The sequence below is a fragment of the Lissotriton helveticus genome, chromosome 5_1 (assembly GCF_964261635.1).
Source record: "Lissotriton helveticus chromosome 5_1, aLisHel1.1, whole genome shotgun sequence".
NCBI classification, from domain to species: domain Eukaryota; kingdom Metazoa; phylum Chordata; class Amphibia; order Caudata; family Salamandridae; genus Lissotriton; species Lissotriton helveticus.
This window is the reverse complement of record NC_136065.1, coordinates 385,319,635-385,339,588: the sequence shown is the minus strand read 5'-3', so window position 1 is coordinate 385,339,588 and position 19,954 is coordinate 385,319,635. Positions and strand designations below refer to the sequence as shown.

The following is a 19,954-nucleotide window of genomic DNA, read 5'->3' as shown; positions in this document are numbered from 1 at the left end:
TTTGGCACGGTGTACAGTTTAAATGTTGCAGCCAGCGAGCAGAGGCCTGCTGTAGTCATCCTCTGCATTTATGATTTCCTGTGTCACTATTAGAGCTGGAGCTTGGGGCGGCCTGAACTTGGCGTGTCCCCCAACCTGGCTCTAAAGCAGTGTCCCTGCGGCTAGCGATAGAGGTATGTGCCATGAGTCAGGCCAGAGCACACTGCAGGCTCACTGAACCCCCAACTACACTTCAAAATAACAGGTTTAATTAACCCCGGGACTTTGGTGGAGGAATTTCAAAAAGAAGTTGCCGCACTCAAGCTTGTTTAGTGTAGGTGTTTATAACTAGTATATAAAAGGCCCTTTCATCTCTTTCTATGTGTATTAGATAAATGAGGCAAAATAAACATTTGCTCTCGCACCGGGTAAGTATTGTGTAAAAACCCACCTAAAATGGAGCTCCGCATTCCGATGCTCTGTTTGCAATCTACCTAGCAAAGCCGCAACCAAAGTTTACCTATTGTGTTTCAGCGGGAAAAAAGGTGGGAAAACATAGGCGTTGACTTATTTGCATCTTTATAGAGGGGTTGTAGTAGAACTGTGCCAAGATTTTGACAATCTTCTGCTGCTGAACCATTCATTAAATATTGCAGCTCCCGTTTGATTTGCGACGTTTAACTAACTGGTAAGTCACTGGTAATAATTTTGAAGGGCAACATACGAGTTGGGATGGATTCTTACTTGCCAAATAACCGCTGATAAGTTGCGCTGCTTATTAGCGTTGGAGGGGGCGAATCAAGTTGGGTGAAAAATGTCCATTCTAAGTGTTGGAAGGGTGACAGCCACTTTGTCAGGTCCATAGTGGAACTTTACTTTGTGAGTTACCATTATCCGCATAGAAAACACCCTCAACCTTTACACTGAGATGTTTTGTTCTCTGATCGGTATTTTGTCGAGGTATTTTCAGTAGCTTGTGTGATTTTTGAATGTGCACTATGCTCTAGCATGCAATTTTAATACGAGATGATAGCAGGTGCTCACACCCCCTCACCCACCGTCACCCCCTCACCCTAACCCTCCCACCCCCTCACCCTCACACACCCTCACACCCACTGACCCTCACACCCCCTTACCCTCACACACCCTCACACCCACTGACTCTCACACCCCCTTACCTTCACCCCCCCACCCTCACCCCCTCACTCACCCTCACAACCCTCTCAACCCTCTCACTCTCACACACCCCTCACCTTCACACCCCTCACACACCCTCACCCTCACACCTCCTCACCCTCACTCACCCTCACACCCCCTCACCCTCACCCCTCACACACCCTCACAGCATAACAAAACATAGCATAGCATAACAAAACACAGCATAGCGTAGCATAACATAAAAAGCATAGCATAACAAAACAAAGCATAGCATAGCAAAACAAAACAGCATAAAAAAACAAAACAGCATAGCAAAACAAAGCATAACAAAACATATTATAACATAACAAAGCATAGCATAACAAAGCATAGCAAAGCAAAACATAGCATAGTATAACAAAACTTAGCATAGCATAGGAAAACACAACAAAACATATCATAACAAAACATAACTTTTAGGTTATAAAATTAGCCTGTAAGGAGATATTAAAGAAATTTCAGGTGGTCCAGAACATGGCTGTGCGCTTGATATGTAACTTACCTGCTAGGTCTTCGGCCTCTACCCATCTGCGCAAACTGCATTGGCTACGAATTGAGAGCCGTATCAAATTCAAAGCCCTTTGTATGATGCACCGTATTAAAATGGATAAAGCCCCGAAATATCTATCTTCCTTGGTCCAGCAGTATGTTCCCTCTCGTACCTTAAGATCTTCTACTCAAAACAAGTTTCAAATTCCAAAGGTCAAGCGAGCCAAAATGGGTGGACGCTCGTTCGCCTTACAGGCTCCTTCCTTATGGAACTCTATGCCCCAATTTTTGCGCTCGGAAGTCTGCTATATGACATTCCGTAAAGGTATCAAGACCTGGCTTTTTAACATGTAACTGCCATGCCCTTGGTTCTTACACTGGCTCATCTTCCGTTTGCTCTAGCGCCGGGAAACCTCCAGGTAGCTGCGCGCTCAATAAATGTAATTATAATAATAATAACAAAAATTAGCATAACATAACAAAACAAAGCATAGCATAACAAAGCATAGCATAACAAAGCATAGCATAACAAAGCATAGCATAACAAAGCATAGCATAACAAAGCATAGCATAACAAAGCATAGCATAACAAAGCATAGCATAACAAAACATAGCAAAACACAACAAAACATAGCATAGCAAAACACAACAAAACAGAGCATACATAACATAGCATAGCAAAACATAGCATAACAAAACAAAACATACCATCGCATAACAAAACACAACATAGAATAGCATAAAATAAAGCTTAGCATAGCATAACAAAACATAGCATAACAAAACATAGCATAGTAAAACAAAGCATAGCATAATAAAACACAACAAAACATAGCATAGCAAAACACAACAAAGCATAGCATAGCATAACAAAACCTAGCATAACAAAACAAAGCATAGCAAAATTAAACATAGCATAGCAAAACAAAGCATAGCAAAACAAAACATAACATAGCATTACAAAACAGCATAACAAAACATAGCAAAACACAACAAAGCATAGCATAGCTTAACAAAACACAACAAAACATAGCAAAACATATATTAGCATAGCAAAACATAGCATAGCATACCAAACACACCAAAACATAGCATAGCAAAACAAAGCATAGTATAGTAAAATACAGCAAAACATAGCATAACAAAACATAGCATAACAAAGCATGGCATAGCAAAACATAGCATAGCATATCAAAACATAGCATAGCATAACAAAACACAACATAGCATAACAAATCAAAGCATAGGATAGCAAAACATAGCATAACAAAACAAAACATAGGATAGCAAAACAAAACATAGCATACAGCATCACTCAGCACCACCACAGCATCACTCAGGGGCAGCACCACAGCATCACTCAGGGGCACCACAACATCACTATGCGCTACCACAGCGTCACTGAACATTACAGCACTCGTTCGCCATCACAACATCACTCAGTGCCACCACAGCATCAATCTGTGCAACCATTTAACAACAACTGGTTCAAATATGTTCTCTCAATGTTTCAAGCTTCATTACAAATGTAACAAAAAGATGTTAATATTTCACTTCTGTTCTTGGATTTTCGTCACAATAAAATACACTGAACATAATCTTCACAAAAGTTATTTACAAAAGTTTAAGCTATTGACATTATAAATTACAATAACTTTTATTTAAGTATTAATTATTAAAAAAATTAAAAGCCATTGTTATTTGCCATATTGCATTACAAATGCTATAGGTGTCACATTTGCGAAAGTTATAACTATTGGCATTGTAAATAACAAAGCTATTAATTTCGCAATTTTCAAAAACAAAACAAATAAAAAATTTGTCATTTACAATACCAATAGCTCAAACTTTCCTAATGCGAGACCTATTGCATTGCAAATGCTTGTTTACTTCTGTCCTCCTTCAACTGGCAGCAACTGTTTGTTTTTCAGCTTTGAGGACACCTTCTTACCCACATTCCGATGAGCTTGCCAGCTCGGAGTGATTTTCCCTGTGGGGCATTGTTTGCCTTTGCTTCTTCAACGTCACCGCCAGAGATGCCAAATGTTTCCCAAATACACATTCTCTGAATTCTTGTGGTTGAAATCTCCCTAAAAGTAATCCAATTTCCTACAGTGTTATTAGAGGTCAATTCAGCGTCTTTCTACGTTCTCCTCATAGTTACGTCAATGGCCTTTTAACAGTTTGAAACCCTGCCCAGCCTGGTCAATGAGGATAAGCGTGGCTCAATGGTTAGAGCGGCAGACCCTGATGCAGAGGTCTGGTCCGGGACCAGGGTTCAATTCCCGCCTCGGCGGTTCTTGGACTCAATTTCCCCGGACCTGATAATTCTCGCCTCGGTGCCTAGTCTAATCATGGGTCCCACTCTGTGACTGTGGGCAATAGCTTGCTTAATCTCCACAACGGCCCCAGCAGCGCTTGGATGCCTGGCTTCACCTTGGGGGTGCCCAGGAGTGGACATTTCACAGGAAAGCCAGGATGGGTTCCACAGTGGTATGAATACAGCGCTATGAGACCTCTGGGTAGAAGTGCGCTATATAAATACAAACACATTTACATTTACAAAGAACCACGGCAAGCTTTAGTATCCAGTATCCTCGAACTGAAGTGGCCCGATTGACTGCCCCAGATCTGGTCAATATTGTGGTCAAAAACGTCCTCCATCGCAGGGCTTACTTTGTACTTCTGATCCTACCAGTGGAGAAAAAGACTGAAGATAGCGACTGCATGAGGGGGGTTTGTGGGTTTGGGCTCGCTGTCATACGGATGTTTTTCCGCTCTCCACTTAGTTGATGGCTACAAAGAAAACGACAACTTTTATACACAGATTTCGGACCCAATCACTAGGTAGCAAAATAATGGGGGAATAATGCACAGAATGTGTCTGTAGAGGAGATTTACCCTTCAAAACAAACCGCAACACATTATTCTTAAATTCACCAGTTGCTACAAAGTGGAAATAAATCTACAATTCATGCTGCTCACATGCCCAACTATCACCAGCTATATATAAAACAGAGGAATTATTCTGTCTTAACACCACCTAACCAAGAGTAGCGGATGTCCCGGATATCTTCATAATATGGAACCTTTAAAGCCTCGTTTTTTTGGTGTGCTACCTTTTGTTACTGTATGGCGTTTGTATAGCACACAATCTGCCATTATTACGACACCGCAGTTCTTTTCGGTAATCCGAAGGAGAGTTTCCAGGTGGTCCAGTGATTTCCACCACCAACTGGAAGCTGATTGTTTGTGGAGCTGTGGAGCCAAATATATCAGCACTGCAGAATTGATGGGATTAGCTTAGAGAAGTCCATCATTAAAGGTCTCCAGTTCTGTCTCTTATAAGACACAGAGTGGTAAAGATGGATGATCCAACACACCACTCCTTTACAGAGTTGTAAAAACCTTGACTAATGCAGACGTTAATGTGGTACATCAGTCCATAGAGCGAATGATAACTGCATCCTGACCCATTGCGGACTTTCTCCTGTAAAAACGGGTTAGACATTGAATTTCCAGGACACTGTCGTAATAAACATATAAGAGGCTGCGTGGTCAATAGCTACTCTTTCCATTAAAGGCCCCACCTGTTTATTTGTACTGTCTGACACAGCACAATCATATAGTAGAATGTCACCTTTGATATAGAGCATCTGATGCATACTTTCTAATAATGGACACCAACATTAAGCATCTTTACTGGCAAAATAACAATGTGTATTTGTAAAGTGTACGGTCACCCAAGGGTATATTGGCACTGAATAATAGATGTTCATAGTTACCCATCTCAATTGTAATTTTATTGACCTCAGGATGAAAGGCTGAGTGGACCTGCTGGCATTTGAACCTGTGACCATGAGGTCGAACATAGGCCCCTACAGTGGACGCATTAATCCACTAAGCCACCAGACCCGGCTGGTAAAAAGTAAATGTCCTGCGCAAGTGATTAAATTGGAGAAGTTTGTTTAGCATGATGTTAGCTCCTTCACAAGTGCAGTTTCGCTGTTTGTCAGGTAGCGGTTCCTACAAAAGGGTTCCATTTACTTTTAGTCTCAAGCTCTATATTATACATCAAGCCTTTTGCAGAAAAGACTAACAGTTCTGTTGGTCAGGATTTATAAAGAGGAACATTTTGGAGGAGCACTGAGGAAGTAACGCCTACCACTAGCCACCTTCCGGAAACAGGCACGCAACAGAAATAGGCTTGCTGATGGGTTGCAACGGAGCCTAAACTCTTCAAAAATGCCAAACCGATCCCCTTCTACTAGGTCATGCACGTGTATTCATGGCCTCTCCAGACTAGCCCATGAATTACTTTATTCCCCAAATAAAGTCCCTAACCTGCCAGAGCAGAACTTGAGAAGGAACCGTGATTTAAAGTCATTAAATGTGCATTGTGTTTCACATTTTCCATCTTTCACAATACTTGCAGCCCCTCATATTTGTTCTCCCTTCGAAGTTACACATGTGGTGGACACATCTGGCTTTCAGGTTGTTAATCTGGAGCTATTCTTTTTGTCCTGAACCCTTCTGTCCGACTTCTTATATCCAAGCTCGTCTCAAGAACATGATTTCTGTACCCGAGTTTCTTTTATCATTTCAGACCATAATGTAGTTTAACATGATATGCCAGATTGTTGGAAAAGCTGAAGCTCACCCCCCTGCACTCCCTCCAATTTTACGGACCAAACTATGCCCCTATTGATTGTGCTGTTCCCTCAGAGCTCCAAAGAGCAGGGCCGGACAATGAACAGCAACCGGCCCTGGCAGGTTGCTGCCCGACTGGCCCTGTAAGAAAAGAGGCCCCCTGCCCACAAAAGCGCCCCCACTCCTCCCCCAGCCCGCCGAGGAAATACCCGGTGCCCACTACAGCCAGTCCGGCCCTGCCAAAGATTTGGCTTCAGTGTCCACATCAAACTTAATAGCTGGAAAAGAGGTGTTCCTCTGCCTTTGGTGTGAGACAAGTAGAGGGGAAAAGTCAATGCTTACCTCAAAGTTGATGCATTGGTCCATATTCAACATATTCTGGTGCAATCAGAGAGAGGAGATTAAGGGGCTATAGCATATCCCACGCCGAGGGTAAAGGAGGCCAGATCAGAGTGGTTGCTACATAGCCAAGACCATGTTGACCCCTCTCCTCGCAGTTTTCTTAATTTCAATCTGCTGAACTGCAACCCTTTTTCAAGTTCAGATGTCCCTGCAAGTTGGAGTTTTGGTCTTTCCATCCTTTAGTGTACTTCAGGTTTAATTCGCTGTAGTGTGGTTTGAGCCAATTTAGTCTGGTATAATGTAATTGTGGCAGAGCACACTTGTGATCCCACAAAGGCAACACGGAAACAAGAAATAAAGGTAAACAATTTTATATTTAACTTGCCACATTTGTGGATAAAGTCATATCAACCCAACGGATCACTGCATTGGTTTCCCTTGAGGTGGGGCGATGACCTGATGAAGGCCATTTCTTCAGTAGCAGTTCTGCATCAGACAAGTGAGCAATTGTCTAAAGCTCACAAAACATCTATGGTGAGAATAGAACTCAGGAAGAAAGTGTTTCACCTATTTGTATTTCTTTGTAAGGCAGTCAGGACAACATCTAATGTTGGTGCAACAACACTTACACCCCCAAGGGCAGCAACACATTTTATCCCTACATCCAAGAGGAGCCATCACCTGTAAATCTGGTAACAAAATCTCTGAGGAATGTGCTCTGCAACGTATGAGCTTCATGCAGGAAAGAGATAGTGAAATAACAAAATGGTAATTTACTTGTAGTACTTTTCCAACTTGATTAATACTCTGGATTCACACGCTGTGCATTATCCCGCAATCTAGGACTAGAGTTGTCTCTTTTAGTCACTTAACTGTTTGTTGCTGTCGAGTCAACCATTTGGTGCCATGTCCCTCCACGTGTAACCCAACACATATGCCTGGAAGCACCTTGTCATGATCGCAATCTTCAGAATCTGTTCTCCCCTTGCGCCACCCTATTGTGGGTTTGGAGTCCTCTCCTCCTATACATATTTAAAGCGCTCATTTACAAATTAACCTCAATCTGGGGATGTGGGCTCTGACACCCCAATGATGGCTTTCTAATTAAAATAATTGGTGGCATGCACTTTTAAGTTAATTTAGTAAAATTACACATATGCTTGATAATCTACAATTCTTTATTTGTGCTTCTTGACTCCACAGCTCTGCCAGTCACCAGTTCTTACCCTGGATGCTGCCTTAAGTCCTCCGTTGTCAGCGATGTTCTCCCCTAGGGTATGCTTGCCATTCACTGCCTCGCCATTAACTTTGTAGTTGCTGTACTGCTTTGTCATGCACTCCGTTTGCTTCTTGAATGCCTCCACTGATGAATTCTTCCACCAGGGACGGAGGTTCCCATCCTTATCGTACTCTCGACCTGCAGCAAAAACCCACGACAGAGGAGCATTTTAAAGCCAAGTTTCATGGTATAGGTCAAGATGCCCAAAAAGTCAGACAACCACAAACGGAACAACCATAACAGCAAACAAAGTGGATGCATATTCCCATTATCTAATAAGAATAGTAAGGGACAGAAAAATAGACTAGATAACCAATTTAGGATCCATAGTGCCCTCCTAGTGCCCAATATACCTGGAAATTGACTGAAACCCCCTCTTCCCCACCGGTCTAACTCCCAGAACTTTAATGGTTTCACATCAACCTCTGTCCAGAGAACACCCACTCCCGAAGGGACTTTCAGCATACCGGATGACTTGTTAGGTGAAATTGACATCACTTTTGTTGCCCTACCCATACCTCCTTAACAAATTGTATTACAAATGCCCATCCATGTTCACTGAATAAGATCATTCTTTGACATGGCTTTAACCTCATCGCTGCGGCGCGAATTCCGCCGCAGTGCTGAGATTCCAATCGCGGGCGTGGTCATGACGGCTTCCGGCCGTCATCAGCACACGCCCACCGCGGCCGGGAGCCGTCATGAGCATGGAAGAGGTTAAAGTGAGAGGAACCCTCTGATACATCAATAGGTTGGAAAAGAGGGTATGTTGAGATTTCGCCCCTTTGTATACACAAGTGCCTCTGCTTTGTTCTAGGGTCCAAGGAGCCGTAATACATAAAATACATGGTAATAAGAACTCCAAAATAGGTGACGCTGGCCAAACTAGTCTTTAATTTATCTCTAATACCGAGAGGCTCAATGCACAGACTCATTGGTCACTAGTATATTCAATGTATGCATGAATTACGCAAGAGTTTTTTTAGTGCTCCAGTGAAAATAGTATTTGTTCAACTGAAGAACTTTTGTTTGTTTAGATAATTCTGCACCACCATTAAGCAGCGCCCTAATGCGGTGGTCTAACCTCACCATATGGAAATGCCAAACTAGAACATGTGATCACTAACATCCCACAGCTATTCAGCATCATCGGTGCAATAAAATATCACTCACAGAGAACACTTATGAATGACCATAAAGGCCTCTTGCTCTCACAAAGTAAATATCCATACTGGGGCCGCACACCAGGACTGGGTATATCCGCAAACCACTCAGATTCAATGGCGTTCACTCACCAGTCCTTGTGAGCATACTAATAAGTGATTGCAAAAATATCAAGCCAACGGGTGCAGAGACTATGGTCTGCCAGGAACCGGGCAAGGGACGCAAACCCCTAACCTCACCATTTTCTGTAGAGCTATGATTTAGAGTCTAGCTGAGTGCTAAATCCAATGAGGTACCCCAACCAATGTGACTGAGAATGTGTATACCTCCACCAAACCAATTGTGACCAGTTTTGCTTGGTAGGCCTGCAGTACCATGTGTCACCCACATACTCTTTCCAAAGGAGTCACACAAGCTCAGTCTCTCGTCAGTTCATCTCCATCACCAGTCTTGACGGAGCATACAGAGACCTGGACTAGTGTGACCCGGGGCAATGTGCCACACCGTGCCTCGAAGCAACACAGTTATAGCCAGCCCAACCCTTGTAATCACTGAGGTTCTGATTAGACTCCTAGAGGAACCCTTCCAGAATGGAAACTTCCAGAAGACCTCATTCTCCAGCTACCCAATCTTCATTGGAAGTTAGGGTTGGAGTCACAGAGTTGCACGTTGCGCTTGTTGGACCTTGCATCCTACAAAATTAAAAAATAAAACCTCTGGGTGTGCAGGTTTGCAGTGAGACTATTCACTCTTTAGCATGCATTCACCAATTCAGTCTTGTGCAATTACTCCATTACTCCAAAACCCACACGTGTTGCAGGAGTACCCTTCTTCCTCAGGAGCGCTAGTTCACAGCAAGCAAAGGAAATGGCATCCTTGGATAGTGTACTCCAGGGAAGAGGCCCCTGCTGAGCGAATGTTAAAGTGAAGCTGTTGAGGACATTGAAATTGTGAGAGCTTTGATTGAAGTCCATCACTTTTAAAATTGAGGATACTTTTCTAATTTGATTGAAACTGAAGACCTAAATATTACAGAGCTTGAATGGAATGATTTCCTATCAAAACAATGTAAAATGTTTGAAAATATGTGGAAAAAAACATTGAAGCAGCAAGTGAGTAGCACATGTGCATATATTCATGGATAATGACGGCAGCCAAGGACCATCTGGCCAACCTAACATACCTATTTATAAGCTAACACCTTAAATGGCTCAATCTGTTTTTTTGATTTGTGGGTAGGATACATCAATGTGATAATTCACATAAGAACTTACATTGTGCACTTTTCCAAGGCCTGCACAAACAGACACTAAGGTACTGTTCTGCTCTGTGATTCTCCCTCCTCCAGTGTAGTATGTTAACCACTGCTTGCTGATACAGCAGGTGACTGATAGGAAAAATGACGCTGCATTGTTCTCTTGCATATGTATTGAAGAGTATATTTAAGTTATACAGTCCTAAATGTCAGCGATGCCGCTTAGCGACAATACCAAACATCACAATTCCCAGAAACATTCTATTGTTGTATACCCTTGTGATCCTCTACACTTTTCTTCACCTCGTTCCATTACACCTACCACTTTACATACCTTGATCATCAAATGCGTGTGTCAGCTCGTGGCCCATGACTACTCCAATGCCACCAAAGTTCAAAGCCCTGTAGAGAGGGAGACAAAATTAGGTCACTACGGAGGATCTCAGTGTTGTGTCTTGTGTATTGCGTACCTGCAGACATGGCCATTCAGGTGGTGCTGGTGTTATGGGAAATGCTGTTGAAGGTTTGTCCGTGTATTATTTTGTGTGAAGGACAGCGTTTTAGTTTACCGAAGAGCCTCTGAAGATAGCCTTCTGCACCAATTGAAACTTAAGTTTTTTGTAAAATAGAGAAAGAGGAAGAGTGTGGGCGTGCTGGAGGACACTTGTGTGATTCCTCTCAACGCCACACCAGGGTGAGGACACTAGCCACAAAAAAAGGTTGGGGAGATGGGTGCCAGCAGGGAAGTCAGACAGAGTGAAGGCCTGCTGATTTTGACAAAGGATATGCTGATGTTGTGGTGAAGCGGTGGACCACAGTGGCTGCACCAATTAGGGCTACCCTTATGGAACATATGTAGCCTGCTTCTCACACACGTAGAACATTTACGCACATCTTGCCAAAATGCCTCTCACTCTTTTAAAGAGGGATTTTGTTTTTCTAAGTACTTATTTATTTTTGGGGGACCCAAGGAAAGAGGGTGTGGATTCCAAGAAGACTGTCAATTTTAAAGATGTTCCCATTGGTGGACTGGAGTGATAAACAGTAGCTCAAAGGCAGTTTTCCCTTATGGCTGCCTACTTTAATATAGGATACCTTACCCAGTGCTATAATTAGGGGTAATGCAGGTGATTTCATTGAATACTGGTTCCATTCTTAGGAAATACATTTGAAGTGAGATATATTCTAAGTAGGTTCGGTGATGGTCACATCTGCAGAGGATGGGCCTTACATAGTGTGTGTTGTGTAGGTCCTTTCCATGGTCTAGTGCTTGTTCTTTGCAACGTTTCCAGATTGTCAAGCCACAATGAAACCTGTGTGTTATGGCTGTGTAATGCTACATTTGGTTCTTTCCTGTACTTTAATTGAGGCATGCTCTGGGAGCGATGTGTGCTCCATGTAGTGGTGACGCAGCAGTATAAATGTTTTTTTAATCTTCTACGAAGCGCTGGGAATTTCAGTTGATTGAGGAGGTGGTGTAGATGGTCTGCTGCTCCTTGTAGGGCTTCACAAATCCAAATACATTTTTGGGTAACAATAATATTAATAAAAATGAACCACTTGTAAAGCACACAGCTGCTTCCGGGAAGCTTCCCGGCACTCCGCATAGTTCGTAACCTGGCTGCAGAAAATTAAGTAAGGAGCTTAATGAAAAAGAAAGGTTTTTAATTCCTTTCTGAACACTGATATTGTAGGAGCCTTCTGCAAGGCTAATGGAAGATTATTCCAATGTTTTAATGCGAGAAAAATGAAAAGATCTGCCACCCTTTCCGGCTTTACGATTTTTTGGGCCCTGTAGCAGCAGATGGTTAGATCTGAGTGACCTAAATTGATGGTAGGGCTTCAGCCTCTTTGATGGAAACCTCTATAAGCAAGGACTAATGCCTTGAATTCAATACGTTTAGGTGCCGGAAGCCAGTGCAGCTGTTTCAAGTGAGAAGTAACAGATTGAATTATCAAAATAAGTCTAGCTGCAGGATTTTATACGCTGGAAGTCTCAAACACAGGATGGTGGTGTAGTCCAACCTCGATGGGACTACAGAGTGGAGAATGGCCTTCCGTGTATTATCCAGAACCAGGTGAAGCACTTGTTTGTGATTGGAGTTTAATGAAACAGGCCGATGATAGATTTTGAAGTTGGGGTGCAAAAAATGTATCTATTAAATGTTATGCCTAGATCTCTTGCAGCCCAGATTTCTTGCAACAGAAGAGGGCGTTGGTATAGGCCCATGGTCCTAACATATCAGGCCATCACTTAATAACTTCAGGAGAGCTTTTTGTTCCAAAGAAAATTAAATTTTCATCTTTTCTGAATTTAGTTTGAGACAATTCATTGCCATCCACTTTAATACATCACTTAGGTACTGTTTAAAGATTGTCAAAGCATCACAACTGTCTTCCTGAAATAACAGAAGCAGTTTGGTATCATCCACATAAAAGATCACTTTCAGACCCCAGGAGTCAATCAGTTTGGCAAATGGTTTCAAATAGATATTAAATAATGTGGAGCTAAAAGCAGCTCCAAGAAGGACCCCATAGTGGCGTGATTTGGCAGCGGTCATGAAAGGAGTGAACTGCTCGAGTTCTTTCCTCCACGTAGGATTTTAACCAGGCAAAAATATGTACCTTAATTCCCCAACTACTGAAATCTATCTAGCAGACACAGTATCGAACGCTGCTGAAGTCCAACAGAACTCGCACTGCTGAACTACCATGGTCCAAATTGCTCATAAGGGCGGACTCAATACTGTAATCAAAGTGAAATCCCTATTGGGAGTTCTATAAAAGGTTATTTGATTCTAGAAAGGCAGACAAATGTTGATTAAATTTTTTTTTCTAAAATCGTGACAAATGCCGGCAAGAGTTTAATGAAACAGGCCGATGATAGATTTTGAAGTTGGGGTGCAAAAAATGTATCTATTAAATGTTATGCCTAGATCTCTTGCAGCCCAGATTTCTTGCAACAGAAGAGGGCGTTGGTATAGGCCCATGGTCCTAACATATCAGGCCATCACTTAATAACTTCAGGAGAGCTTTTTGTTCCAAAGAAAATTAAATTTTCATCTTTTCTGAATTTAGTTTGAGACAATTCATTGCCATCCACTTTAATACATCACTTAGGTACTGTTTAAAGATTGTCAAAGCATCACAACTGTCTTCCTGAAATAACAGAAGCAGTTTGGTATCATCCACATAAAAGATCACTTTCAGACCCCAGGAGTCAATCAGTTTGGCAAATGGTTTCAAATAGATATTAAATAATGTGGAGCTAAAAGCAGCTCCAAGAAGGACCCCATAGTGGCGTGATTTGGCAGCGGTCATGAAAGGAGTGAACTGCTCGAGTTCTTTCCTCCACGTAGGATTTTAACCAGGCAAAAATATGTACCTTAATTCCCCAACTACTGAAATCTATCTAGCAGACACAGTATCGAACGCTGCTGAAGTCCAACAGAACTCGCACTGCTGAACTACCATGGTCCAAATTGCTCATAAGGGCGGACTCAATACTGTAATCAAAGTGAAATCCCTATTGGGAGTTCTATAAAAGGTTATTTGATTCTAGAAAGGCAGACAAATGTTGATTACATTTTTTTTTCTAAAATCGTGACAAATGCCGGCAAGAGTGAAATGGGCCTAAAAATGCTCAGTATGGTGGTATCTGCTAAGGACTTATTCGATAAAGGAAGAAGTAGCATTTTTTTCCAGCTCTTCTGCACTATAGCCGTTTTAGCGAATTATTCGAAAGATTCCTTATAATATTAATAATTGATGCCCATACTGATCTCAACATACAAGGGAGACAAGGATCTAATGGAGATCCTGATTTGCATTTATTAACTCCTTAGGTAATTGTTCCACAGATAGTTCATTGGAAGTCGCTAAAATACGGCTGGAATCGTTCTCAGAGTTAGAGTCTGCCAAGAAAACGTTTTCTGTAAAATATGACTAATTTGAATCCTATAAACAAAATTGGACACATTATTACACAATTCTAATTAAGGAGTAACTTTATTTTCTAGAGCCTCAGGAGATAGAAATGAATAAACGATTTTCAAAGTTTACGCAACGTATTGGAAGCAGTTGAGATCTGCTAAGAGAAATATTCACGTTGCCCCCTGCGTATAGATTTACAATAATTTCTCAAAACAGACATAAGCTTGTTTTCAATGTTATAGCTTTTACGCTATTTTCCCTTCAGTGGTTTGTAAAAGCATTTCTATTCCTTTAAAGAAGATGTAAACCAAGGAGCAGCTGATTTAATTCATCTAGAGCATTGGGTAACCAATTATTAAAATTGACTACATCAGTATCTGGCGAAACAGTCAAAGCTGGAAAAGTGGCTTTCAAACATCGGATAGGAGGTTCAGTGATAATATGCCAAGCCCCTGATGTTCTATATGTGGTATTACCTGACCGCGACTTAAAAAAAAAACCTTAAAAACCTGACCCCGACTTAAAATACACCTTAAAAACAAAGACACTAAAAAGTGATCAGTACAGATCATTCTTTGCACAGGACTAACTTGAAAGTTAGAGAGATTAGAAAAGATAAGATAAGATCAAGAGAGTGACCTGCTTTATGTGTAGGTTCCAATACAAAAGGGGGAAGATTAACAACACCTTCCAGTACCGCCTTAGCATATTTAGGTGTTGTACAATAAATGTTGTCCATGTGCAAATTTAAATTACCCAAGATTGTAAAATTAGCATATCAAAGTGATATCTGAACTGCAACATTAATTCGTTTAAATAAGGATTCTCACTGGGAGTCAGGCGGGCGATAAACGAGTGCTCCTGAAAATGAGAACATTGCCGTTATTTTTATGGAAAAGACCGGCCCTCAATTTCCTCTATTTTAAAAGTCGCATAGGAGTAGTTGGAGCGAAAAATTACAGCACCCCTTATTTTAGGCTCCCGGTTTAAATGTTGCATAGAAAAACCAGGGGACATAGCTGATGCAATATCAGATGTGGAAGAATCTTCTAACCACATTTTTGTAAGAAATACAAAGTCCCACATACCTTGAGAAAACAGATCATAGATATCAGAAGCATATTTTGGGAAGGACTTGCAATTAATATAATGCACGCTGCTAAGGAAACCAGTGACGGTGTTAAAACAAATAGGACATTCCAGGGCAAACTAGCTCAAAGGGCAGAGCAATCTTTTGTTAGTTATGTTAACACTATATAGATTGAACTTAGCTAAGTAGGAACACACCTTATGTGGTAGTGCTAACAGCTTTTCTCTTAAGTGAGGTTAATAGAGGTTTTACTCTCCAAACAGCAAGCATGGCTGGGGAAAGTCGGGCTTGCCTATGACGCGCCCGATGCCCGCCCGTGGCATGGCCACCTTAATATAGCAGAGTTGAGTGTGCGCAATAGGATACCCCTAACCACTAGGGCACCTGTTTCCAAGAGGTCTTGCCAGGACGGAATATCCCAAACAAGGAAAAATGGGTGCTCGGCTCCTAGGCTAAGGAACAGAAGCGAGCCTTTAGTGAAAATAGTTTTACTTTCTAGGATATAAGAAGGAACAAAAAAATCATCTCTCCAGACTACCAACCTAGAAGGAATAGCCAGAAACAAGTGTGCAAAATAGGCATAACTAAATTCTCAATGTGAAAGTAAGGCAAAACTAAGTTTGCAATTGCTCTTTAAAAAAAAAAAAAAAAGCAGCTTAAAAAAAACGCCAGCTGCTAAAAATAGGGTTTTACATTAAAAATGGCCTACATTTAAAATCCTTTCCAGAAGTAATGAATATGCTACTTACCAGTATGCATCTGTTCTTGGCATGTAGGGCTGCTGACATTCATATCTATAGCATAGATCGCCGCCTAGTGTTGGGTCCGGATGATTGCACATTGTTGTCCTGGAAGAGTCTTCGAAGTATCACGAGATAGGTGGCTCCTCCCCTGGACTACAGTGCGCATGGGCATCGACTCCGTCCCCAGATTGTTTTTAGCCATTGTGGCGAAGATGGAGTGTAACAGTGTGAGCGATGACCATGCTAAGAGTACGTTTGAATTCTGCAGCTGCTACAGGCGCCGGGGAGGAGGGCGGGCGATATGAATGTCAGCAGCCCTACATGCCAAGAACAGATGCATACTGGTAAGTAGCATATTCAGTTCGAGGCATGTGGGCTGCTGAATTCATATCTATAGCATAGAATATATAGCAGTCCCTCCATTAACGGCGGCCGCCTGTGCCAGCTGCAGACGTTTGAAAAAGTGTCTTAAGAACAGCCTGCCCCACAGCTGCCTGCTGCTTGGAGTGCACATCTACATAGTAGTGTTTAGTAAATGTGTGTGGTGTAGACCATGTGGCTGCTCTACAAATATCTTCTAAAGGGATATTACCAAGGAAAGCCATGGAGGCCCCCAACTTGCGGGTGGAGTGGGCTCTGGGGAGGACCGTTAAAGTGCGCTTAGCCTTGTGATAGCAAATTTGAATACACTCAACGATCCACCTGGCTATACCTGCTTTGGAAATGGGGTTGCCTTTGTGTTGGGCAGAAAAGGCAACAAAGAGTTGTTGTGTCTTCCTAATATCCTTGGTCCTATCGATGTAGTACATCAAAGCTCGTTTGACGTCAAGAGTGTGGAGCATTCTTTCGGCTACAGTCTCTGGGTTTTGAAAGAACGCAGGCAGTTCAATGGTCTGATTGACATGGAACTGTGAAACCACCTTAGGAAGAAATTTAGGGTTAGTGCACAGCACCACCCTGTTCGAGTGAATTTGTATGAATGGCTCTTGGACAGCGAGCGCCTGTAGCTCACTAACACGGCGCAGAGACGTAATGGCTATTAGAAAAGCCACTTTCCATGGTAAAAACTGAACCTCGCATGAATGCAGAGGCTCAAAAGGTGGGCCCATCAGCCTGGTGAGGACCACATTAAGGTTCCATACAGGAGCTGGCGGGGTCCTGGGAGGGATGACCCGTTTCAGTCCTTCTAGGAAGGCTTTAATGGCAGGCACTCTGAAAACGGAGAGATGCTGCCTGTTTTGGAGATAAGCTGCTATGGCGGATAAGTGTATCCAAATGGAAGCATATGCCAGCTTGCATTTGTAAAGATGTAACAAATAACAGATGTTGTGAGTGGATGCATCTAGCGGGTTGATGTTGTGTTCTGTACAGTAAATGACAAACCGCTTCCATTTTGCTGCATAGCAAGCTCTGGTGGTGGGCTTTCTTGCCTCTCGTATGATATCCTTGCAGTCGGGAGGCAAGTTAAGGTAGCCAAATTCTAAGACTTTAGGAGCCAGATCGCCAGGTTGAGCTGTTGCGGGTCTGGGTGCTGAATTTCGCCATGGCTCTGCGTGAAAAGTCTGGGCGTGAGGTGCAGCCTTTGATGCGGTACCACGGAGAGTTCTAGAAACGTGGTGTACCATTGTTGGCGTGCCCACGTTGGAGAAACCAGGATGAGTGTCATTGAGTGTTGCTTTAGCTTTCTGGCCACCAGTGGTATGAGAGGTGCTGGGGGAAAAGCGTACGCAAATCTGCCTGACCAGTTCATCCATATCGCATTGCCCTGCGACTGTGGGTGAGGGAACCTGGCGGCAAAGTGTTGCCATTTTGCGTTTTCCCTTGTGGCAAACAGGTCTATCTCTGGATGACCCCACTGCTGGAAGTACGGGTGGAGTACTGATGGATGTATCTCCCACTCATGCATTTGGTGGCTGTACCTGCTGAGCAGATCCGCCATCTGATTGTCCTTGCCCGGGAGGTGTTCCGCCATGAGGAATGTGTTTCTCTGAATGGACCACTTCCACATGCTCTGAGCCAGATGAGACAACTGTGGAGAGTGTGTACCTCCCTGCTTCTGAATGTAGTACATGGCTGTCATGTTGTCCGTCCGGATCAACACGACTTTGTTGCACAGATGTACTTTGAATGCCTTCATCGCCATGAAGATTGCCATCAGCTCTAGGTGGTTGATGTGCATCTTCTTTTGCTGTGACGTCCATAGTCCCTGCATTGTGTAGTGGAGCACATGAGCTCCCCAACCCTGGAGAGATGCGTCCGTTGTCAGGATAAGTTGTGGCACAGGCTCCTGGAACGGTCGGCCCTTGCAAAGGTTGTGTGGATTCCACCAATGCAGAGAGTTGTATGCCCGACCGGTGACAAACACTAGGTCCTTTAACTGTCCGTGAGCCTGATTCCACTGACGAGCCAAGCACTGTTGAAGCGGACGCATATGTAGCCTCGCGTGCGGGACTATGAAGATGCAGGAGGCCATCATGCCTATCAACTGCATGAACACTCTTGCTGGAAGCGAGTGTTGCGGTCTGAACTTCTGGATCAGCGACTGAATGCTGTTGATCCTCACAGAATTCGGCTGAGCCGTGGCCGCCAGAGTATCTATCGTTGCGCTCAGATACTGCCGCACATGGGCTGGCTGAAGGTGCGATTTGGGATAATTTAGTGAGAATCCCAGACTGTGAAGAAGGTGAATGGTGTGGGACATGTTGGTGGCGCACAGCTGGGCCGACTTCGCCTGGACAAGCCAGTCATCCAGATAAGGGTAAACGTGAACGTTCTGCCTCCTGAGGTGCGCAGCCACTGTCGCAAGGCATTTTGTGAATACCCTTGGCGCCGTGGTCACTCCGAAAGGAAGGACCTTGAACTGATAAGGCCGACCCTGAATGGTGAATCTGAGGTATTTTCTGTGTGATGGATGTAGTGGAATGGGAAAGTATGCATCCTTGAGATCCAAGGTTGCGAGGAAGTCTCCCTGGTTGAGCAACGGAAGAACTTGCTGCAACGTTAGCATGTGAAAGTGTTCTGAGAGAATATACTGGTTTAAGGGTCTGAGGTCTAGAATGGGTCTGAGGGACCCGTCCTTCTTCGGGATTAAGAAGTACAGGGAGTACACTCCTGTGCCTTCTTCCTCCACCGGCACGAGCTCAATTGCCCCTTTTTGCAGCATGACAAGTACCTCCTGCTGCAATAAGTGCAAATGCTCTGTGGACATAGGACGGTGTTTTGGTGGCATGTTGGGTGGAGTGGACGTTAACTCTAGACAATAACCGAACTGGATAAGTTTCCTGACCCACCTGTCTGTGGTGATGGATTTCCAGACTGGCAGGAACTGCTGGAGTCTCCCCCCGACAGGTGTTGTGTGGTCGGGGGGCAGGGGCAGGGCGTCACTGCTTGGTGGAGGCAGAGGAACGGGAGTTGTTATTTCCACGGCCTCTGCCTTTGGCACTATTGCCCCGATAGCCGGCTCAACTCTGCTTGGTGTAAGAGGACTGCGCCCCACTTTTAGTGTATTGCGTTTGCTGGGACATCTGGCCTCTGGAAACACCTCTATTGCCTGAGCGACGAAAAGTACTGCCCCGAAACTGTTGGGACTGGAGAGCTCCCATGGACTTTGCAGTCTCAGTATCCTTTATTTTTTCCAGTGTGGCATCCACGTCAGGACCAAACAACCTATCAGGGTTGACCGGCTGATTGAGGATGGTGGTTTGTATCTCCGGCTTGAAACCGGAGATTCTGAGCCATGCCTGACGTCTCAACATCACACTGGTGTTAATGGCCCTGGCCGCGGTGTCCGCCACGTCCAGTGCACATTTAATAGAAGCGTTGGAGATGAGCTT

General features: G+C 43.4%; 1 protein-coding gene across 2 annotated transcripts in view; it reads right to left on the bottom strand.

The window, feature by feature from the left end:
- The window catches only part of ECE1 (endothelin converting enzyme 1), a 420,365-nt gene that overhangs the window by 12,169 nt on the left and 388,242 nt on the right, over positions 1-19,954 (bottom strand). For both annotated transcript variants that reach the window (XM_078642557.1, XM_078642558.1), the window contains exons 16-17: positions 10,690-10,757; positions 7,884-8,074 (exon numbers count right to left, since the gene is read on the bottom strand). In XM_078642557.1, coding sequence (XP_078498683.1) covers positions 7,884-8,074; positions 10,690-10,757 — 259 coding nt within the window. The remainder of the gene's footprint in view (positions 1-7,883; positions 8,075-10,689; positions 10,758-19,954) is intronic.